Source organism: Natator depressus, chromosome 4 (genome assembly GCF_965152275.1).
Source record: "Natator depressus isolate rNatDep1 chromosome 4, rNatDep2.hap1, whole genome shotgun sequence".
NCBI classification, from domain to species: domain Eukaryota; kingdom Metazoa; phylum Chordata; order Testudines; family Cheloniidae; genus Natator; species Natator depressus.
In genome coordinates this window covers 105270944-105295525 of record NC_134237.1, presented here as the reverse complement: position 1 = coordinate 105295525, position 24582 = coordinate 105270944, and the positions used below count along the sequence as shown (strand labels likewise).

The 24582-nt window shown below is 39.5% G+C and overlaps 1 protein-coding gene across 1 annotated transcript in view; it reads left to right on the top strand.

Moving 5' to 3' along the window:
- RBPJ (recombination signal binding protein for immunoglobulin kappa J region) overlaps positions 1-24582 on the top strand; it is a 94273-nt gene that overhangs the window by 56272 nt on the left and 13419 nt on the right. Inside the window, exons 2-8 of the mRNA XM_074951580.1 lie at positions 535-573; positions 4649-4744; positions 13855-14020; positions 14680-14854; positions 20443-20580; positions 20787-20899; positions 24349-24489. Coding sequence (XP_074807681.1) covers positions 535-573; positions 4649-4744; positions 13855-14020; positions 14680-14854; positions 20443-20580; positions 20787-20899; positions 24349-24489 — 868 coding nt within the window. The remainder of the gene's footprint in view (positions 1-534; positions 574-4648; positions 4745-13854; positions 14021-14679; positions 14855-20442; positions 20581-20786; positions 20900-24348; positions 24490-24582) is intronic.

The following is a 24582-nucleotide window of genomic DNA, read 5'->3' as shown; positions in this document are numbered from 1 at the left end:
GAAAAATGAGGCAAATGTAACTTTTTGCAGAAGGCATAGTAAACAAGGACATTAGTAGGAATTGTACTACATTTCCCCCTCCCCCCCCAACTGGACAATAATAGATGATTTCATTTGCCAGGCCTTTTGGTGCATTAAGAACAATTTCACAGTGAAGGGCTTTTTTTCATTTTAGTTAAAATGTGAATAACATATAATTTTTCTGATTTATTTGAATAAGAAATTTCTTTAGTATTACAGGAAAAACTCTGTAAAGAGGCTGGTTTGCTTTAAACAAAAATAGAAACGGAACATACTCAATTTAAAACATTCTGAATCATAAATGAGTTATCAGTACTTGTACTGTGTTTTTAAATATATCTGTGTGTGTGTGTGTGTGTATATATATATACTTTATTATGTCAGCATAAAAAAATAAAGAAAAATAATCAAGGAAATAAGAAGATACAGCAATATAGCAAATTCTAATATTTAAGTGTAAAAATCTATCACAGAATGTTTGTTTTAAATTACTGGCTTCTTGTTTGTTTACAGGAAATTTGGTGAGCGACCTCAACCTAAACGTCTTACCAGGTGAGCATAGAATAGTTTATCGTTTTATCTAAACTTATTTTTTCCTTTCAAAGATATATAACAAATTTTAGCTTGTCAGCCTTTAATTTCAGTGCTGAAGGATAATCATTCGGCAGAGAGTCAGAGTACATTTCAAAATGTTGTTTTAAAATCTTTCCCCCAAGATGGAAAGCTTTAACAAACAAATTATCAACCAGAAATAGTACTCTGAACATTGATTGCCTTCCTTTCATTTCTCTGTTTAATCTGAAATTCAAAATTCTTTGCAGAAATCACTTGGCTTTTATGTAGTCAAATGTTTATTATTTGTAGAGCATTGTAGTAGGTATTAATCTGCTCAGGTCTAAGTTTTCAGAGATGACTTCAAACCTCTCCTCATTGACAAGTATATATACATTCTATCCCTATATTCTATATTCATTGATAAGTGTGGCTAATGAAATCACATCAAATGCCGAAGCTCTCTTACTGGCAGAATTTAAATATTATATTTGACGGCTTTTGCGCAGCAATCTACATCACAATCAAGAATGCTGTCAGGGAACGATCTTAACCTAAAGTTTTGTGAAGTGTGACCAGTGATAAGTAGTACCACATTCTCAAGGGAAGCTGTTCATGAAAGGCTGTGAGAAGGGCTGTGAAGTATTCTATCTGAGTTATTCCTGTTCTGTCTAGGAATAACTTACTGTAGAAGCCATAAAATAGTCATCATTTTCCAATTGTTACCAAACAGTTACCATAAATACTGATTAATCTGTGGAGAGGGGAAAACTATAGTAATCTTGGCTACTACTGTGTGGCAAGTGTAGGTAAATGTTTACTTAATGCTGGCGTCTGCGTTTGCCTGATTTGCACAAAACCTGCACTTTTGTTTATAGCTCTGTGTGTGAACAATAGTGTTTGGGGGCATAACACACCCACTGTACCCTGGCCTACTTCCTTTTATGTGAGGTAGCAGGATGCCTTATGCAAAACAAGAAGAAACATGTTTTGTGTCATGTCATGTTTGGGGTACATTTCATCAGGAATGTGTTTCCAGATACACTCTAGCTTTGTGCTCAACTTGCTTCATATGTAGGCTGTAAGTACTTATAACTCAAACCAGAGTTTATCCCATAATAGTTTTAAATAAGATCAACAGGTGATTTTCTCTTTTCCCATATGAGTTATACAGTTATCTTTACCTATTTGTGGATTTTTTTAAACAGGTTAGGTTTAAAATCATAAAGTATTTTCTCCCCTTGAAGGTTAATCGCTTTTGGAATTTTCTGCTTCCAAAGTTGTTGGTAGAATCCACCTTCCTGGGATTAATTAAAAATGGAAAATTGAATGAACATCCTGTAGTATATCAGGGCATAAACTGTATTGTATGCTTAACTTTGATGAATCTAGGGTTCAGCTACTTGGTTAGTAAAGTATCTTCAACCCGGGAACCATTTCCCATGTGAGAGTGGGTGGTTCTAATTTTTTTTACATACCAAGACCCCATGTTCTGAAAATGTAGTAAAATGTTGAGGAACTTCCATCCTATAAAATCTGAACAAAGAAGTGCCCTCCCCTATCCTCTACTAAGACCTCCCAATGCCTCTTGTGGTCTTGACCTCTTCGTTGAGAATCTGTGCTTAAAGAATTGAGTAGAGAACATCTTTTAGGATCTGGGTAGACGTGTCCCAGAAGATAGATTTCTTGTGAGTACAAGAGGGCAAAGAAGGTGGAAACTGGTGAATTGGAGTCCTTTCTTGTATCTCTTTTTCCTTTGAATTAGCAATCCTATACATAATAGAAAATGTAAGTAAGAATATGATACATTTAGATAGTCTGAAGAATATACCATTATGTTAAAATTCAAATGCTCTTTTAACTGAATTATTTTCTATTTATCAAAAGCCCTATATGACTAATAGAATATGTTGCACCTGCGTGCCATCTCCAGTTGGAAAATAACTTTTTTTTCTGATACATGTTCTTCAGCAATTCTGAAACATTCTTTTTCTCTTCATTGCTTAAGTTCCTTGAAGGAATAAAAAGATCTCTAAGCAACTTCTGTTCTATTGTGCTATTTGCTTTTGCAGTCATATATAAAATGATATATTTAGTAATGATGAGTAATGGTGCTTACCTCCTTAAAGTGCTTTGAGATCTACTGATGAAAATAGCTATGTAAGAGGTAGGTATTCTTGTTCTTATTGAACATTTTCTTGATAAGCGGTAGAGAAAGGAGGATAGTCTTTCCATTCTTAGGGGGTTAGGTCTATATGGCAACAGTGATTTTATGAATACAGCTTTTAGAGCAGAAGAAAGGGGTAGAGATAATTTGCTCCCAACACAATGCTTAATATACACTAGAATTGACAGCACATGGGCATTCTTTCCTATATTTGTTTCAGTTTCTTTGAACAATTGTTTAACATGAGTACTGTAGATATTCATGGATATTGCATAATGCACTCTGCAATTTGAACATATGTTTATGATTAAGTTAAATGAAGCTAAAATGGAGAATTTTGTGTCAGTACTGAAATATGTAAATATAATTCATTGAGAAGATATTAATCTTTGGTTTCGTAGTTACAAAGTACTGAACATCTGAATACCTATGTAAATAGTCTCAGATAGTATATGTAAATATACTTGAGAGAAACAGTTTTTTATTGTCTATACTTTATGGCTGTGTGCAGCATAGTATCGATGTTACTAGTTATTAGCCAAATTTCGCGAGATCAGGGTAATCCACATTTAAAATTGTGATTTGGCCCATATTTCTGTATTGATGAATCATCCACTTATATACATATTTCTGGTGCACCAGTTACCGTGGTATCTATGTGCCAAGTACAAGAATTTAAGCTGAAATGTCATCCCAGTTGGATTACGTTCTGTCCCCCACTGTCTTGGGTGAGTTTGTATTCCATAGGTTTCAGAGTAACAGCCGTGTTAGTCTGTATTCGCAAAAAGAAAAGGAGTACTTGTGGCACCTTAGAGACTAACCAGTTTATTTGAGCATAAGCTTTCGTGAGCTACAGCTCACTTCAGTAGCTCACTGAAAGCTTATGCTCAAATAAATTGGTTAGTCTCTAAGGTGCCACAAGTACTCCTTTTCTTTTTGTATTCCATAGGCTCTCTTTATCTGAGGGGTCTTTCTAGTGGAAACAGATCTTGTCAACTAAGGATATTGTTTCCTTGGTTGAGTAAAGTTCTCGGTCAACAAATGTTTTGGTGCCATTAAAGAACTATCCAAACATTGGTTGAGTTTGATCTCCTGCGTGGCTGCCTTTAGGTGGATGCCCTTCACCAAAAATGCCCTGAAACCCCTTCCACGGAGTTTTATCTCTACTTCTGTCAGTTTCAGTAGGTAGCTTCAGTATTTGCACTTACCTAGTTAAGGGCTTTGAAGGTAAGGACCAGGGGACCTTGAATTGGTTATAGTGCTTAATGGAGGGTTGGTGTAATATGCAGAAGACTAGTAAAATGTCATCATCTACCTATTCAACTGAAGAGATGGTTGTCTTTGTTTTTAAGCCGAACAGCTTCTGTCTGGCTTCTGTTGTCATTGTATGGATGAATGTTAGAAAACCAACATGGACCATGTATGTCATGTAGGCACATCAGTGCACATCAGATAAAACTAACGAAGGAGACCTTGGATTAACTCAATGTTTTTGAACAAATATGCGTAGCAAGTTATTGTAAATAGTAACAACAAGACCTCAAAACATCCCTGTTGGTGTGAATGAACGTATTGAAATAAACACTGTCCTTCTACAGCACCCCAAGGTTTCCCTGTAGTGGAAAACTTTGTGATGATAGTAGATGTTGAAAACCCACTGAAAAGTATTGCAGTATAACTTACAGTTGTGAGGTGCAAATTGCATACTGGTTTTTTTGTCCCCAAAATTATCTTTTAAAACACCTAGTTTAAACCCAACTCTGTATTGTTAGTGTGCTGCATATGCCCCCTGTTTTGCTTCTTTCTACCTCAGCTGCATTTTTTTCTTAAAGTTCTATTTGAATTATTATAACTACAAAACTAAAAAAACCTTCCAAAACTTATTTTCACTTTAAATTTAATTTTTAGGGAAGCTATGCGGAATTATCTAAAGGAGCGGGGTGATCAAACAGTACTAATCCTCCATGCAAAAGTTGCACAGAAGTCCTATGGAAATGAAAAAAGGTAAGGAAGAGTCAGTCTCTCTCCCCCCCCCCCCCCCCCATCGAGTCAAAAAAACTAATTATCTGGCGTGTCGTTAATTTTAGCGTAGTACCTAACAAAACTACCTTAAATTAAAAACACCTTAATCTGATTCTAAATAAATGTATTAATGAAATATATCAAGTGTATTGCCAAAATCTAGACAGGTGTTTGTATAGTGAATGTTGGAAAACTGCTGCTTTTAGTACACAGACGTTTGTGTCTGTTTCTGCTGGCAGTCTCAGTCCCCAAGTTCACTTCACCCTGGGATTTCTTTCTTTTATCTAGTTCACATGGTTGGGAGAGCAGTGAGGTTCTGTAGATCCTCATGTCCTTTGCAGGGGTTCTTCCCTGCGCAGTTTGATTTCTGTGGGGAGAGGGATATCCTTAGCCTGGGCCTCACTTCTCTTCCTCACCTCAGTAACAATGTTGTATCTGTTGCAGGTGCTTCTGTGTCTGTTCATGCCAGCTGAGTTAACTAGTACTCCAGTTACTTGTGGAGCATTCTGAGGTAGACAATATCTCAGTGTTTAAAAAAACAAAAAAAAAAATAGAATGAGAACCTTTACCAAAATAAAAAGTGACACACACCCTCTTTTTTGGTCACTTTAAAGGGGATCAGCGTATTCAGATTATAGTTAAACTTAGCTCTAGAAAAATGGGAGAAAGTCTTAGTAAGACTTTCCTATTAGTATAAACTATTTTTCTGTGGTAAAGTGTCTGTTTAAAGTATTTTGTTTGGAAGAAGTGGTGGGAAGGTTAGCTTTTTTCTTTCAGTAATTTTAAATATATACATGGCCTCAATTCAGGACAGCGTTTAAGCACGTGCTGTCCTGAATCAGGCCTGTAATTGCAATAAGACACATCGAGATGTATCATTAAAATTAGTATAAAGTATGTCTTGTTATAACAACTTCTTGCCAAATATAGGTCAATATATAAGTAGTAAGATGCAGTCTATCTGAGTCTATTTGTGTAGATTTTTATACTGCAGCTGTCAACAACATATCTGATCAGTGCATTTCCAGGCAATTGTAGTACGCTTCAGGTAGTTTTTAAGGCAAGAGGCTGCAGAAGAAGCATTTTGGGAAGGCTTGTTAGTGAATGTGTTTTATGAATAAGTTGTGTGCAGACTCTTCGGCACTGTTCTACCAGTGCACTTAAATTCAGGCTTGGAGCATCAATCAGAAAAAGCTCCCTTATGTCTAGATTTCTAATTATCTTATAATGCACAATGACTGTTACTGTAAGATGTCCATAACAAATTTCAAAAGTTAAATTGCTGAGCTAAAAATATTGGACTAGAGCAGATGAGGTTTCAGACACAGATGTTATCTATGTGCAATAGCCACAAAACAGCCACACGTGCTGCATGTACTGTTACCTTTGATGCTTAATCTTTCTTTCTCCACCTTGGTCCACATCCTGTTGTATCATATTGCTTGTAAAATTTCCTGAGTTTTGAGATATTAAACATCTCAATGTACAAAAAGAATTGAAAATCAGAATCCATCAGAAAATTGCCTGCAGAGTACTGAGATGTAATACCACTAGTACAAATGGATTCATTTCCTACCGTTGGGCCTCTGTTGTTCATGAAAAGGCCACTGTTGGCTGTTCTTCACACTTCTGTGCCTAGTTACTGGTACATCAATGCATTTCCACTCTCCTGATAAGACCTTCACAGCTTGCAGTCTTCACTAAGCTTCTCTTCTAGGCAGTTTCCAGGTTCAGCAGTTCCATTTAATTGTTAAGGATTTTTTAGATCTCTTTAGAGCCTTGCATTTCGTCTTGAGAATCAAATAGGAAACTCAATGAGGGGGGAAAAAGGACACAAGTGAACAAGTGCACCGTGTGTATGTGGTGCGACTACGCAGCCCTCTGTTGCTGACTGCAGTGTTTTGGGGCACATAGCAAGGGAGTTACAATTCAAGGCAGAGTAGCAGTAAGCAGTACCTGCTGCTTCACAAAGGAGGATTTTACAGCCATCAAGATTCATGATGACTGAACAGCAGGAATACATGGTTAACTTCCCAGATTGCATCCTATTCCAAAATAGCATGGTTAAGGAGTACAGCATACTGAATTCTTTTAACCCCTGAAAAAGCTTTGTACGCTTCCATCAATAGGAAAACGCTTTTCTAAAGAGCTTTCCTCTGTCAGACAGAAATCTGTTCCTTCTCTTGGGCCCAAAGTACTTCAGGAGCAGGAGTCGTCCACCATCCAACCCTTTTAGGGATAGATTTACTCTTTTCCTGTTTGGATTGCAGTAAAGGAAGTGGGGGGAGGGCTCATTTTATTTGAAGTTTAAAACTCACCATTTGTGTTAAGAAAATGTGTAAAGTCCCCATCCCTCTCCTTCTCCAAAATGACTCTTAAGAAATATGAGGTGATACTTTCAAGGTGGGTCTTTGTTCCTAGCAGTTTCTAAATATTCCCATGTGCCTTTGACAGGTAATATTTCCCTAAACAATTCCATGGATAAAATACAGAGTAGAGCTTCAGGCATTCTTGATGTGGATTGCTGATTATCATAAGTATATATTGTTAATGTTAGTAAAACCACTATGGCATGCATACAAGTATGCTTTCCCAACTCCTGAGAATTGCTGTCCTCATACCAACTAGTAATCACAAGATGCAATCAGAACGACATTCATATTACATAAATACAAAATGTCAAATGTTAAAATGCCAAAGCTCTTCTGAGGGGGAGCTGTTTTGTAGTGTTTGATACTGGGTCCTCATGATCTGGTATGAAAAATTTTACATCACTTTTCAGGGGTGTCATGGCCACCATTAGTGGCTCAGAAACTGAACTGTAATCACATATTGATTAAAATAGATACATAAAATATTTTTGCATAGCATGTTCCTCCACCACTCTGTAGACATTGTGGAGGTAGGTCCATCCACTATTTAGTATAGCTGGAGTTTTTATTCACACCAGGTATTTTGAATTCTTTTCCTAGTAATAGACTTACCAAATGAGTATAGATTTCTTTTTAGACCTTCAGAGTTTCAGGAAGAGAGAGCTCCACGGTGACAGTGGCTAGGAGTTCAGTATAAGATTATAGCATCATTGCCAAACTGATTTAATACTGATTTAAAGTTATTAAAAGAAAAATAGGAATTTAGAACTATACATTTTGTTTAAATATTGAACATTCTAATTTTTATTCTCCTTCTCAAACCGGTGTTTAAACCAGTTAAGAAAATACCTTAGAGTATTACACTAGGCTCCCAAACTTCTGGCATCACAAATGATGTCTCGTTATTAACTAAATTGCCGGTATCAACAGAAGGCTCAGAAGTGCCAGTTGTAATTAAATCTTTGGATTCACTTCTGCCTCCAGATACTTTGTGCAAATGAGTGCAGATTTAGGTCCTTGATTTTCAAATTCATTTTACTTTACTCATAGCGAGACATGCCTTATTCCTTTCTTATTGCTGGGCTAAACAAAATTAGCAAAGGTTTTAAGGACATTTTATTCTAATGATTAACCATGTTCATGGAACATTAGTTTTATCCATTTTTTTCCTTGCATTTCCAAAGAGAGAGGTTGTTAATTGAACCATTACTGATTGTGCCTATGGTTACATTGTATTTTAAGCTTCATGGAAGGATCTCTCCATGTTTTTTGGTCCTGGACTTTAATGTGATAAGGAAGTATCTTGGCTCACTTTAGATGTGTAGAGAATAATCCATCTTTACTTGACAGGCTTCTAAATTTTCAAAAGTTGGGGCTCCTTTTGTAATTCCAGTTTCCAGTCATAGAGATAGTGTAATCACGAGGCTATAGAAACTCCTCATTTCTGTTCCAGCGCTGCATTTGGTTTGCTATGAGGCCTTGGAAAAACCTTTTAACCTTTCTGTGCGCAGTTTATCTATCTGTAAATGAGGGTAATAACTACCTTGCAGGTGTTTTGATGAGGCTTAATCAATAGTATGACATTTTTGGTGGAAAGGAACCATATGATGTGCAAATGTTGTTGTGTAGTGTGATTTTGTTTAAAAACCTTAGGAAGAGGTACTTCCAGACTTAGTCCCCAAGTTCCTGGCAACTTCTTTACTTGTCTATTCATTGCCTAGCACACTGATCTTTGATTAGGGTTCCTAGATGTTAATGTAATAGAAATAATAATAGACAGGTTCTTCACTCTTCTAAGATGAGAGCATATTTCTCTTTAGTAATAATAGCCTTTGGAATGGCAAGGGTGATAGAAATTTAACAGAAGAAATTTGCAGGTGAACCATATGGCAATGACATGTGTACATTAGTTATTGTTTATGTTCTCAGATATTACATTCAGCATAGTTGTCTGGATGCCTTCTGGGGACTTTGATTCTAGATTAGAATTGTGCTAGTTATGTTTCTGTAAAGATACCATCCACCATTTCACTCCTGGTTCTCAGCTTCCTGGCATGCGACAGTTCCCCAAGCTATTGAAGTTTTTACGGTCTCAAAAGGCAGTCACTAATGGGACTTTGAGCCGGGACTTTGAGCCAGCCCTTCTACCAGTGGTCACATACTACTGTCTGAGTTTGTTTAGTACGCTTGGAATATTCTAGTTAGCAATTTCTTGACAGCTGTTAGTGAAAGAACTCCTTGTAGAAGCTGCACCTTGTAGTTATTGTTCAGTTTTTCTCTGCAATGCATTGTTGAGTATGCTTTACCGTGTGCCTACCTTCCAGTTAGTTCCTGGTTGTTATTGCTAAGATTGTTTTGTCATTGAGTGCTTTGCCTTGTTCAAGGCTTGCCACGTGGCTCCGATGCCTATTTTTAGCACTCTGGCACCTAATTATTTTTCATGTTTTTTTTTTCTTGTTGCATTGTATTCTTCAGTGGATGTTGTCAGTTTCTTCAGCCCCTAAGAAGGAAAGAAGACTGCTGAGTGGTTTCATGCTCAGAACAATGTGGGTAATTGACAAACATATCTTCTGCCTTGACTGTCTCCAAGTCGACCACCAGGTACAAGGGGAAATATTGTCATGCAAATGTCACCTCGAACGGTGGTGTATTTCTCCAACCCCACATCAAGGGAACCTATGAAGACTACTTTGAGACCAGCACAGGGCTAGGCCAGAGTGTTTCAAAAGGTAAATCCTTGAAGCAGAAGCCAGAGCTGAACAAGAGTGCTGAGTGCCAGGACTCAGTAGCGTTGGCATAAACCCATTGTTCCCTGGTAAGCCTAGTTAGGGTAGTTTCACCACTGAAGCACCATGTTTTCCCAAATTCATGGCTTTAGTGGTGCCATACCTAGAGGGGCTGGGAGTGCACATGTACCCTTACTTGGGGAATTGGCTGGTCAAGAACACCACTATGGAGGGAGTCAAAAGAGCAGTCTGTTCACTTTTCCATGTCATCACGAGGGTTTTGGAGTCAGTAGGATTCAAAGTCTCTACTTTTCCCCAGCAGACATTTGGAGTACATGTGAGCTATGCTAGGCATGTATCTGCTTGGTCTTCCTGCTGCAGAACAGGATTCAACACATGACCAATCTGATGGAGAGGATTTGTCAGATCAGATGGATGATAGCATGGGCCATACTATGAATGCATTTGAGTTTTGGTGGCCTCAACTGAATTAGGAGTACCTTGGCTTTTCTTCTCATGAGACCAACTCAGTGGATCTTGAGATCACAGTGGAAGCAAGCATTATAGGGGGACTCGCATCTCTTCTGGATGATGGACAGCCTCTGGGCTTTTCTGGCTAAGTGCCAGTCCCAAAGATGAGCTTCAATTAGGGATTTAGTTCAAACTCCAGCCATTCAAATTGTAGTGACCACAGATTCGTCCAACATGACATGAGGAACATACAAAGAAAGTGCCCCCCACCCCACTCAAGGAATTTAGTCTTTCTATAGGAGCAACAACAGAACATTTTATGTACAGCAGATAAGTGGTTCTGAATACATGAAGTACCTTCAGAGACCTGATATGCCAAAAGGTGGCCCTGGTTCAGACATACAATAGAGTCACTGTGCTTTACATCAAGAAGCAGGAAGGGACCAAATTTTGAATCTTACGTCGCAAAGCTTGGCAGATGTGGGAATGAGCTTTTTCCCAGAAGACACTTCTGATCACCATATATTTAGCAGGGAAGAAGAACATAACAGAAAGAGCTGATCCATGACAGATCTTCACAAGTGGTCTCTGGAGCAAGTAGTGGCCTACCTACTTCACAGAGGAACAGTGGAGGTAAATTTCTCCATCCCTTACTTGAAAAAGAAGCTACCAATCTTCTGCTCATGGCATGGCAGAAAAAAATTAACAAGGGAATACCTTATCTATCCACTGGATAAGGGGACTCCTGTATGCCTTTTTACTAGTACCTCTTGTAGTCAGGGTTCTGGCAAAGGTTTGGAGAATCAGAGGCAATAGGTTTTTAATCATTTTCTTTTTTTTGTTGGTCAGATTACTTCTTTGGGAACTTCCACCTCCCACTCAAGTAGAAGCTTATGGTCTTGTGGTTAATGTAGAGGACTAGAAGTTAGAAGTCCCTATAAATTGAAGATGAAAGGGAAAGCAGTTTTCTTTGTTCCATAGCACCTCGTCCCACTCTGTTTCTAATTCTGAACTCTGGAAATTGTTTCAAACTAAAAATAGTTGAAGGAATTTTTTTTCTCTTTCCTCTCTTCATATGTAGTTGAAAATCAGCCGATGACCAAAACTTAGATATTCTCATTTATTATCTTAACCCATTTCTTCCAAATCCTTTTTCTCCAAGTTATTTTAAACTAATCAAAGACTGAGGCTTCTTTTGTCCCATGTTAAATGAGAAATAACTGCATCAGTGCTGTACATGCACACGTTACTGTACATACAATAGAACCTCAGAGTTACAAACACCAGAGTTACAAACGGACCAGTCAACCACACACCTCATTTGGAACTGGAAGTATGCAATCAGGCAGCAGCAGAGACCTAAAAAAAGCCAACAACCCCAAATACAGTACAGTGCTGTGTTAAACGTAAACTACTAAAAAAATAGAGGGAGAGCAGCGTTTTTCTTCTACATAGTAAAGTTTCAAAGCTGTATTAAGTCAATGTTCAGTTGTAAAACTTTTGCAAGAACAACCATAATGTTTTGTTCAGAGTTACGAACAACCTCTATTCCCGAGGTGTTCATAACTCTAAAGTTATACTGTATTTTACACAATATAACTGAACTCTTCTTTACAGGAGATACTAGGATTCTCTGTATAAAGTTAGAAATTGAAAAACCAATACTTGCCTCCATCTGGAGGTAGAGTAAGAGAGATTAACCCTTAAGGCTAGACCAGTAAGGGAACCAATCAAGCAGGTCTAATAATTATGACTGTTTCTCTTTTACGTGTTTGCAGTGTTGTAGCCTTGTTGGTCCCACGAAATGAGAGAGACAAGGTGGGTCAGGTAATAGGTATTGCCGTTTATTGGACCAACTTCTTTTTGTGGAAGTGACACGCTTTGAGCTTCACAGAGCTCGCACCTGAGAATAGCTCTGTAAAGCTCAAAAGCTTCTCTCTTTCACCAACAAAAGTTGGTCCAGTAAAAGATATTACTTCACCCACCTTGTCTCTCTCTCTCTTTGATTTGGCAGTTTGAAATCAGTTTTTTAAAACTTAGTAAGCCAAGAGTCTGTATATGATTTTGTTTTGCAGTATAATTCAGTATTTTTGATGCCCTTATTGTAAGTTTTAGTTTAAAAGAAAGTTGAATTGTTGCAGCCAGTTTGTTCTTAAAATGGGTTATAACTTGTTTTCTGGTGGTCTTTATCGCCTCCTAGTGTCCTTCGGCAAAAGCTTTTCTGTACAACATAAACTGAAAGTGCTTGCATTTGGCAATATGTAAACACCCGCATTTGCTCAGTTGTAAAGACTGAAAATAATATAGATACGTAATACAGTACATGACATTGTAACATATTTTCAAAGCTTGAATTGACCTCAAAAGTTAAAGATGCTTTCCCCCTTTTTCTGTAGATAATTTAGAAAGCAGTACTCTTTTAAGTCATTACAATTTGAGGGCTCACTGGGGCAGCATATTATTTGTATTTATTTAAATTATTTTAATAGAATATAGTAAGTTTTGTCCTTACCATAGTTTTGTCATAATTTCAAATTTAATTTTACACAGGTTTATTTTAAAAAAGAAAGTATTTAATTTAGATTTTAAAAAATCTGATTGAAAAATATTTTTAAAGAAAATCAGAGTTTTATCCACATTGTCAGAAAACAAGTCTTGTCTTCATTTGTCATTGATGAAAGGATGTAAATATAACAATAAATACTAAGTGAATATTTTAGAGTGGTTTTTCTGAAAGGCTTATGTTTTTATTATTTTATCTGTCAATCAAAGGTCTTAATATCTCTACACCAACTTTACAGTCCTTAGAGTAGTAGTGGGCAACCTGCGGCCAAAATACAGCCCATCAGGGTAATCTGAGTGCGGTCTGCGAGACATTTTGCTGACTTTCACTATCTGCAGACACGGCCCCCCGCAGCTCCTGGTGACCGTGGTTCACCATTTCCAGGAAGCTACACACGCAAAGATGAGAGTTCCCAGAATAAATTGCATAAAGGAATCACGTTTGTTTAATTTTAATTCATAAACTAATTAATAGATTCACTTGAGAAAATCCTCAAAATTCAGTTTAGTCACAGATTATATGCTGTAAATTTGGAGGAAGATACAATATACTTTTTATGCAAAACAGAATTTGCATCCTGGCTTAAAGTGAAACTCTCAGCCCAACCGTAATTGAGGGGTTGCAAGTGTGTCTGTGTGTGTGTGTGTGTAATATATGTAACCTACAAATACCCACTCAGTGTCATTTTAAGACCCAATACTTACCAGGGCTCTATTTAAAAGCTCTGAATATCTCCCTTCCAAGAGTATAAAGCTCCTGATTTTGCTCTGTACAGTTGCAAGATGCCATATCTTTAATCTGTGTCCCCCTTTATGCTGTGATGGAGGGCTTTTGTTCAAGTATCAAATGCTAATTTGGCTAGGAATGTTTTGTATTTGCCGGGACAAGACTCAATTTTGTCGCTTGTATGCAAAGATTTTTATAAAAGCTGTATGTAATCTGTAAATTGTTCATCTTCAGGTTTTTTTGCCCCCCACCATGTGTGTACCTTATGGGCAGTGGATGGAAGAAAAAAAAAGAACAAATGGAACGGGATGGTTGCTCTGAACAAGAGTCACAACCATGTGCTTTCATTGGAATAGGAAACAGCGACCAAGAAATGCAACAGCTGAATTTGGAAGGAAAGGTAGAGCCCGTATAATAAATACTCCTGCAAATTACAGCATGGGACATTCTAACCACTACTGTCTCTTTCAGCAAATGCTTTCATGTTGTGTTTATTTTCTGATCACTAACTAGTTATTGTGGCCCATAAGACATTAGGGTGGGGAAGGTTTGTCAATTGGTACAGAGAATGAAATTATTAAGTTTCTAAGCAGGTATAACAAATATTTAAAAGGAGGGAATAAGAATACTTTTAAAAGAATTGATATAGTATTTTGCTAAATGAAGAGAGATGTTTTACAATAATACAAATTACTATGGGATATTTTCTTGTGCCATCAATGAACTAAGATAGCTAGAATAAAACTGACTGTGCATAGGTTTATGTTGTTTGTAGGTGTTGCAAGCACTATTTCAGTTACCTTGTATTTGCAATGTAGTTCCTTCACTGATGCTGTAAATGTGTATTTTACAGTGCTCTTCATGATGTACGCTTTAAATAATTGGAGCAGGATTTTGTGATTTCAGGGAATGTGGTAAAGAAAAACATTTGGGTAGGCGTTTTTAAAGATGAATTCCGCCCATGTCTTATTTTCTGATTATTTAGTGTGGTAACTGTTTCTGCTATCTTGAACTAAAAGTTTATCTGAAAAAGAAACAGTAGTTTATTCTAATCTACAGAACTATTGCACAGCCAAAACATTATACATCTCTGACTCAGACAAGAGAAAGCACTTCATGTTATCAGTAAAAATGTTCTATGGCAATAGTGACGACATCGGTGTGTTCCTCAGTAAACGGATCAAAGTCATCTCCAAACCTTCTAAAAAGAAGCAGTCACTGAAAAATGCAGACTGTAAGTATTTAGTGTGCAAGTCTTTACTTTATGTGGTGATATGTTTGACCTCACATGACTTTCTTCTTGTATGTTTGAGGCTTGATTGGAACTAAAAATAAATACAGTGGAATTTTCCAGATTTACTGTAATGTATTTAAGACCTCTGTACACTGATGTATTTTACAATATTCCCCTTTATTTACCTGTATGTGCTGTAAATCACAGAATCATAGAATATCAGGGTTGGAAGGGACCTCAGGAGGTCATCTAGTCCAACCCCCTGCTCAAAGCAGGACCAATCCCCAATTAAATCATCCCAGCCAGGGCTTTGTCAAGCCTGACCTTAAAAACTTCTAAGGAAGGAGATTCTACCACCTCCCTAGGTAACGCATTCCAGTGTTTCACCACCCTCCGAGTGAGAAAATTTTTCCTAATATACAACCTAAACCTCCCCCACTGCAACTTGAGACCATTACACCTTGTCCTGTCCTCTTCTACCACTGAGAATAGTCTAGAACCATCCTCTCTGGAACCACCTCTCAGGTAGTTGAAAGCAGCTATCAAATCCCCCCTCATTCTTCTCTTCTGCAGACTAAACAATCCCAGTTCCCTCAGCCTCTCCTCATAAGTCATGTGTTCCAGACCCCTAATCATTTTTGTTGCCCTTTGCTGGACTCTCTCCAATTTATCCACATCCTTCTTGTAGTGTGGGGCCCAAAACTGGACACGGTACTCCAGATGAGGCCTCACCAATGTCGAATAGAGGGGCACGATCACGTCCCTCGATCTGCTCGCTATGCCCCTACTTATACATCCCAAAATGCCATTGGCCTTCTTGGCAACAAGGGCACACTGCTGACTCATATCCAGCTTCTCGTCCACTGTCACCCCTAGGTCCTTTTCCGCAGAACTGCTGCCTAGCCATTCGGTCCCTAGTCTGTAGCGGTGCATTGGGTTCTTCCGTCCTAAGTGCAGGACCCTGCACTTATCCTTATTGAACCTCATCAGATTTCTTTTGGCCCAATCCTCCAATTTGTCTAGGTCCCTCTGTATCCTATCCCTGCCCTCCAGCGTATCTACCACTCCTCCCAGTTTAGTATCATCCGCAAATTTGCTGAGAGTGCAATCCACACCATCCTCCAGATCATTTATGAAGATATTGAACAAAACCGGCCCCAGGACCGACCCCTGGGGCACTCCACTTGACACCGGCTGCCAACTAGACATGGAGCCATTGATCACTACCCGTTGAGCCCGACAATCTAGCCAACTTTCTACCCACCTTATAGTGCATTCATCCAGCCCATACTTCTTTAACTTGCTGACAAGAATACTGTGGGAGACTGTGTCAAAAGCTTTGCTAAAGTCAAGAAACAATACATCCACTGCTTTCCCTTCATCCACCGAACCAGTAATCTCATCATAGAAGGCGATTAGATTAGTCAGGCATGACCTTCCCTTGGTGAATCCATGCTGACTGTTCCTGATCACTTTCCTCTCATGTAAGTGCTTCAGGAATGATTCTTTGAGGACCTGCTCCATGATTTTTCCAGGGACTGAGGTGAGGCTGACTGGCCTGTAGTTCCCAGGATCCTCCTTCTTCCCTTTTTTAAAGATTGGCACTACATTAGCCTTTTTCCAGTCATCTGGGACTTCCCCCGTTCACCACAAGTTTTCAAAGATAATGGCCAATGGCTCTGCAATCACAGCCGCCAATTCCTTTAGCACTCTCAGGTGCAACGCGTCCAGCTCATTGGACTTGTGCACGTCCAGCTTTTCTAAATAGTCCCTAACCATCTCTTTCTCCACAGAGGGCTGGCCATCTACTCCCCATGCTGTGATGCCCAGCGCAGCAGTCTGGGAGCTGACCTTGTTAGTGAAGACAGAGGCAAAAAAAGCATTGAGTACATTAGCTTTTTTCACATCCTCTGTCACTAGGTTGCCTCCCTCATTCAGTAAGGGGCCCACACTTTCCTTGGCTTTCTTCTTGTTGCCAACATACCTGAAGAAACCCTTCTTGTTACTCTTGACATCTCTTGCTAGCTGCAGCTCCAGGTGCGATTTGGCCTTCCTGATTTCATTCCTACATGCCCGAGCAATATTTTTATACTCTTCCCTGGTCATATGTCCAAACTTCCACTTCTTGTAAGCTTCTTTTTTATGTTTAAGATCCGCTAGGATTTCACCGTTAAGCCAAGCTGGTCGCCTGCCATATTTACTATTCTTTCGACACATTGGGATGGTTTGTCCCTGTAACCTCAACAGGGATTCCTTGAAATACAGCCAGCTCTCCTGGACTCCTTTCCCCTTCATGTTAGTCCCCCAGGGACATGTTAGTTCAGATGAATTGAATATGGCTAGCATTCGCAATATAGATTAATAGTCTTAAAAAAATTCCTTCAGCAGATTTCCAATCATGGATCTGAATACCTATACACAGGCTTGTCAAGAACTTCCTTATCTCAAAGTTCTAAGCTGTAGATTCGAGCAGATCAGGACCCTTCCTGCTGAGGTACTTAAGCTACCTCCAGTAGTCAACAGCAAAGACGTTGCTTTAGGAACATTAGTGATTAGCTCCATATCACCCCAATCAACTCTGCACTTCTCTGGATCACTCTCAGTCTCTCACTATCTTTCCTCTCATTGATGTCAATTTTATTTATAAATGTATTTTGTGTGATTATCTTCAAGGTATTGACTTTTATTGGCGTTTGGGACTCTTCATGTTGTTGATTCTCTAGACTTTAAACCCAATTTTCTTGCTCATTCTGGAACGCCTGTTTTTTGTTTTGTAGCTCTAGAATTCTTGGGTACTGATGCATAAATGAAGCACTCCAAGCTTTAATCTCCCTTGCTTTTTTCCCCTCAGAGTTTTCCTTGTCCACAATTGATGCATATCAGACATTGTGTATTCCCTTTTTCTTGATCCGTCAGATTCTCTCGTATTCAAATATTGTCGTCTAATCTTCTCCAATCTCAGAATCCTGCATTGGGATTTCCAGACTAGTTCATTGGGGTGCAAGGCTCAGGAGAGGGAATCGGTGTAAGTGGGGAAAGCTGAAAGACCCCAGGCCCCCAAACCAACTTGCAAATGTGCAGTTAAAGTAGCAGATGACTTCTTGAAAACTCCCTTCCTTCCCTCTCGCCTGTCTTTGTGGCCAAATGTAGTTGGAGGAGCAGTTCATAAGTAGAGATCTGCAGATGAAGGCAGTTGTCTGCCAGCCTAAGTGTCTCTTCTCTGCTCATGTGGAACTCATCTTAGCCTGAGATGCACCGGTGGACATCCTTCAATACTAAAAGCATCCACTTTTCTGATAAGTGGGGTAATATGGAGAAGGTTAATTGTGCTGCCAGAAAGGAAAACAAAAGAGGGTGCTGGATGAGAGGAAAAGTGCAAAAAACATACAGAAGAACAAAAAAAAGGAATGAGAGAGGGGAGGGGAAAAGAACAAAATATATAGAAAAGGGAAAGGAAGGAAAAGAAATGAAGAGAAGTAAGGGGAAAGGGAGAAATCGTAGAAACTCTGTCAGAGCATTGTGGAAAGGAGCATGCAGATGGAAGGTGCCCACTGCTCCCAACAACACAAATGGGTCTACAACAACCAAAATGACTGGAAATCACGACTATAACCATTTCTCAGCACATAAGTCAACACATGAGGTTGCACTGTTTTTCTTTTTTCCCTTCCCTTTTTTGCTCAAACATGCTCTGAAATGCAATTTGATTGCTCCACTAATGGGGAGGCACAGCTACTGTTTTGTGCCTTGGAAGGGCTGTGATTTATGCCTCCAGAGACCATCACAAGCCGTGAGGTACCAGAATGTTTACCTTAAAGCCCTCCTGATCCTTTCCAACAGTTCTGTTGTGAAACTGGGCTAGGAAGCCTTAAAGGGTATGTCTATCCTGCAATTAAAAACCTGCAGCTGGCCCATGCCATTTGCCTTGGGCTTGTGGGGCTTGGGCTAAGGGGCTGTTTAATTGTGGGGCAGATGTTTGGGCTTGGGTGGGAGCCCAGGCTCTAGGACCCTGCAAGGTGGGTCTACCCTGCAATTAAACATCCCTAGAGCCCAAGCCCAAGTCAGCAGGCATGGGACAACTGCAGGTGTCTAATTGCAGTGTAGACATACCCAAAGACTTCAGCCCCAAGAGCCAGGGTTAACACCAGTCTTGGCTCAAGGCCCTATAGTTCAACCTGCACTCACTCTAACAAAACATTCATCTAGATCAGCTGTGTTGTTCTGGTGCCCATTACACTGTTGAGTTGGGACCCATGGTCCGGAGCCGCAAGTGCAACTAGAAATAGTCTTGTTGCTGTGTGAGTCTCACCAGTGGGCCAACATTATGCATTGTTGACTTATGTTCTTATAGCCAGTCTTGCAATTCTGGAGGCTTGTATTGAGCTTTCTTTGAAGGCAAATACCATGTAGAACAGGGGTGGGCAAACTATGGCCTGTGGGCCGAGCCGTTTTAAGCCAGTCGACGAACTGCACCATGTGGCTCAGGCCCACTCTGGCCATGGTGCTGGGTTGGGGGCCGCACCACATGGCTCGGCCCTGCTCCTGCTGGGGCGGAGGGTTGGGGCCTCACCACGCAGCTCCTGGAAGCTGCGGCATGGCCCCGCTCCAGTTCAGGTGCGCTCCAATGCCACTGCTTCCGGGAGCTGCTCGAGGTAAGTGCCAGTCGGAGCCTGCACACCCTGAGCCTCTCCCCATGCCCCAACCCCCAGCCCTGATCCCCCTCCCACTCTCCAAACCCCTTGATCCCAGCCCGAAACACCCTCTTGCACCCCAAGCCTCTCATCCCCAGCTCCACCCCAGAGCCTGCACCCCCAGCCAGAAACTGCACCCCTTCCTGCACCACTGCCGCAGCCCTGATCCCGCTCCTGCCCTCCGAACTCCTCGGCCCCACCTCAGAGCACCCCAACCCCAATTTTGTGAGCATTCATGGCCTGCCATACGATTTCTATTCCCTGATATGGCCCTCGGGCCAAAAAGTTTGCCCACCCCTGGTGTAGAAGAAAGATTGCACTTAGGTGGACTCTGTCCTCAAAGAAATCTGAAGCATTCAGTAAGCAGGTTTGTGAGGGATTATACTCTGCCAGACTCGCTGAACCTTTTGTACTTTCAAGAGAGAGAGATCTGAGCAAATCAGAGAGTTGAAGTTTCTGTAATTTTGTACAGTTTTCTTTTTCTTCCTTTTTTTAACTGGTCATCATCATTGTCCTTATTCTTGAAAGGAGCTGGGCACTCAGAATAGCCTAAGTATTTCAGTAGGGTGGGGCAATGCAGCCTCTGAGTCCAGTGGTTTAGAACTATGAGCTAAGGGGCTTCCCACAGTGATAGATGCACTGGTCCAAGAGTGGCAAACTACCAAGAATTTATAGTATCCTCAAAGAACAGCAATTATAGATAAACAATTAACTTTTGTAATTGTGACTGTTTTCCAGGGTGTCGCAAATGTGTTCAGTTTACAAAACGTAATTACAGATTGGTGAGGGAATTACTGTCTGAACCAGTCTATTGTGCATCTGTTTGTTGTTTTTATTAGTGTTGCATTATTAAAAACATTTTTACAATATTAAGTAAGTCTTTATTTTTTCTTGCAGTATGTATTGCGTCAGGAACAAAAGTGGCACTATTTAATAGACTTCGATCCCAAACAGTTAGCACCAGATACTTGCACGTAGAAGGAGGTAATTTCCATGCCAGTTCACAACAGTGGGGAGCATTTTACATTCATCTCTGTAAGTAAAAATAGCAAACAAACAAAAAACACCCCCCAAAATACAAACCTCCAGTTTTATTCCCTTTTAATCAATTTTCAAAGTAAAGATTCAGTCTTTGTGTGTGTGTATATATTTGTGTGTAATATAGTAACATTTTATGCCCTTGACATCAAGAGAGAAATAAGTTAAACCATTTAACATAGAACTTTGTCTGCTTTATGCAGTGGATGATGATGAATCTGAGGGAGAGGAATTCACAGTGCGAGATGGCTACATTCATTATGGACAGACTGTCAAACTTGTGTGTTCAGTTACTGGCATGGCACTCCCAAGACTGGTACAGTTTAACTTCTCCAATGCTATAGCTAATTTGTAATATGCTAATTAGAGTACCTAGATGCAAGTTCATGTGTTGATTAGCACATATTTATTTTTAGAAGAACTGCCAAGTTGGCTTTGACTTTTAAAAGCTCTTTTTTGCTATTGTTTTATTTTAAAAATGTTCATTTTAATATGATATTTTATCTTTATTTCTGTTTTGCTGTAGAATTATTCTCTTAGTTAAGGATAAGGTGTAAAAGCATAAACTAAACAGAAGGCATGATAGACAGATCAATCAAAATGCTAAATGTAGGTTACCCTGTGAGCTTTTCAAAAAGATAGATCTAGCTTAGCAATGACAACAAAGGTGCCAGGGAATTAAAGCAAGTAAGCTTGTGATTAACTTTAAGCATGTGAGTAGTCTCATTCAAGCCAATGGCACTTCTCTTGTGCTTAAAGCTGAGTGGTTTATGTGCTTTACTAGATTCAGATCTAAAATCACTCTGTATATTTATGTGCCCTGTTACAGGCAAGTAAAATATCATAGAATCATAGAATATCAGGGTTGGAAGGGACCTCAGGAGGTCATCTAGTCCAACCCCCTGCTCAAAGCAGGACCGATCCCCGACTAAATTATCCCAGCCAGGGCTTTGTCAAGCCTGACCTTAAAAACTTCTAAGGAAGGAGATTCTACCACCTCCCTAGGTAACGCATTCCAGTGTTTCACCACCCTCCTAGTGAAAAAGTTTTTCCTAATATCCAACCTAAATCTCCCCCACTGCAACTTGAGACCATTTCTCCTTGTTCTGTCATCTGCTACCACTGAGAACAGTCTAGAGCCATCCTCTTTGGAACCCCCTTTCAGGTAGTTGAAAGCAGCTATCAAATCCCCCCTCATTCTTCTCTTCTGAAGACTAAACATCCCCAGTTCCCTCAGCCTCTCCTCATAAGTCATGTGTTCCAGTCCCCTAATCATTTTTGTTGCCCTCCGCTGGACTCTTTCCAATTTTTCCACATCCTTCTTGTAGTGTGGGGCCCAAAACTGTACACAGTACTCCAGATGAGGCCTCACCAGTGTTGAATAGAGGAGAACGATCGCGTCCCTCGATCTGCTGGCAATGCCCCTACTTATACATCCCAAAATGTCATTGGCCTTCTTGGCAACAAGGGCACACTGTTGACTCATATCCAGCTTCTCGTCCACTGTCACCCCTAGGTCCTTTTCTGCAGAACTGCTGCCAAGCCATTCGGTCCCTAGTCTGTAGCGGTACATGGGATTCTTCCGTCCTAAGTGCAGGACTCTGCACTTGTTCTTGTTGAACCTCATCAAATTTCTTTTGGCCCAATCCTCCAATTTGTCTAGGGCCCTCTGTATCCTATCCCTACCTTCCAGCGTATCTACCTCTCCTCCCAGTTTAGTGTCATCTGCAAACTTGCTGAGGGTGCAGTCCACACCATCCTCCAGATCATTTATGAAGATATTGAACAAAACCGGCCCCAGGACCGACCCTTGGGGCACTCCACTTGATACCGGCTGCCAACTAGACATGGAGCCGTTGATCACGAGCCGTTGAGCCCGACAATCTAGCCAACTTTCTATCCACCTTATGTCAGTATACTATGCAAAGTAATTTTGGATGATTACTGGCACTGAACTTATTTAACCATATATAACAATAAGAATACATATATTAAAAAATTGCACATCACCATTACTTTGTGCCTATGAGCAAAAGAAAAATTGTGTTTTGGTTCTGTAAGCTTAAATGATAGTAATCAATTCTGCCTCAGTGATTGAGAAAGGGCTGTTTAGGGCTTTTTTAACAGGCTAATTATAGATATAGGTGCACTGAATGCCCCCAAATAGCCAGCCTAGGAGGCATTAGTACATAACTGATTATAAACCTTCCCTTTATTTAAGTTTCCTAAAACCATTGATCATTAGCCCATTAGGGACTTCACTATTACCAGTCTTTTTTATGTGTAATCTACTCAAATATGATGATGGTGACAGAATAAAACTCTGACAGATTTAGTTCCAGCTCTATAAGATATCCCAGCATGAATATGTTGAGAATTTGTCTCTACAACCAAATTCAGTTGGAGAATGGAAATGGTCTGCTGAGGGCAAAACTTTTGTTTGTTTTATCTACTGAAATGGTATAAAATAATAAAACCTCACTTTGTTAAGCTGTTATAGCAATAGAAAATTCCATCATTTACCCAGTTTCTAGTTTGATTCAGTATACATGAAAATCAGGGAAAGATTCCCTTTGACCGTAATAGGTTCCATATTGCGATATGACATCATGATTAGCGTGATTGCTGGGCCAGCCACCAGTTGGAAGGGCGCTATCATCTGCAATTCCAGAGGCCTCTAATGGGGAAGGGGAAGTAAATTTGCATTTACCATGACATTTTACTTTTTACCCTTGCAGTTGGGAACATTCAGCACACACCCTTACAATTCTTTTTCTAAAGTATGTTTGCAGGTCACCTTTAATTTTGTTATATTGGCTATAGGGTTTTAGGCGAGAAACTAAATTTTTTTCATAAAATTTCTGAAGAAAAATGTAAACCTTCAAAATAATGTTGCTAATAATTCCATTTATCATCGTTAGAAATCCCAGAGGACATGGTTGGCTTTCTGATTCGCGGCTTAGAAATCTTCAAGCACTATGGCTGCTGCTTCTGCTGCTGATGCATAAAATGAAGTACTAAACTTTTTTTCTAGAAGTTGAGTTAAAATTCCAAGCTTCAGATTCCGTCGTCTGTAAGGGAATAATTATATTTTAAAATCAAATACTATAACTTTTTAGAATTACAACAGTAGGTATTTTTATGCTGGATTGTCAAATGTAGGAAACAGCGATCCTTTACAGGTGTACTGTACAGTCATGTCTTAACTAATATTTATCATGACCAGCTGTCAAGAGATACACTATTATAGTGTTGCATTTGCAAAACTATAGATAATGATGTGTTAATACTTTTACCATAAATCCCTATTTTGAAAGGTTTAAATTCAATAAGTGGCCCGTTATGCTGCAGTTGGCTATATCAGTTGTCAATCCTGGAGGCATTTGCTTCTGTAAAATTGTGTATTGATATTTGACCAGCTGCTCTTCTGCATCAGGAGACCAAACAAAAGAAATTAGATTTTGCTGGTTTCTGATGCTTTTTTCCCTCTCTTCTAGCAAAAAAGTTGAAATATATGCATGCAGCACAAACTCACTTAGGACTCTACAAAGCAGAGAAGCCTTCATATCTGTCTTTGTTTTAGAAATTGCAGGGAGTTTTTAATCAAATGTTTAAAATTAAACTTGCAAATGTATGTGTTAAAATGTCTCTTGTTACCGTGCCATTGATGTAAAATTGCCAGACATAAATGTATAATCTCTGATGTAAATAAAACATAGATTGCATAGTTCTAACTGTATTTCTTTGTGCATTTTTTACCAACAGATCATTCGAAAAGTGGATAAACAGACAGCATTACTGGATGCAGATGATCCAGTATCGCAGCTCCATAAATGTGCATTCTACCTTAAAGATACTGAAAGAATGTACTTGTGCCTTTCCCAGGAGAGAATAATCCAGTTTCAAGTGAGTTATTTAAACAGATTGTGCTAAATGAGAAATGTAATCAAGTTTGTTTCAAAAATATCTGGGAACAACATTTTTGGTCTCAGCAGTCTT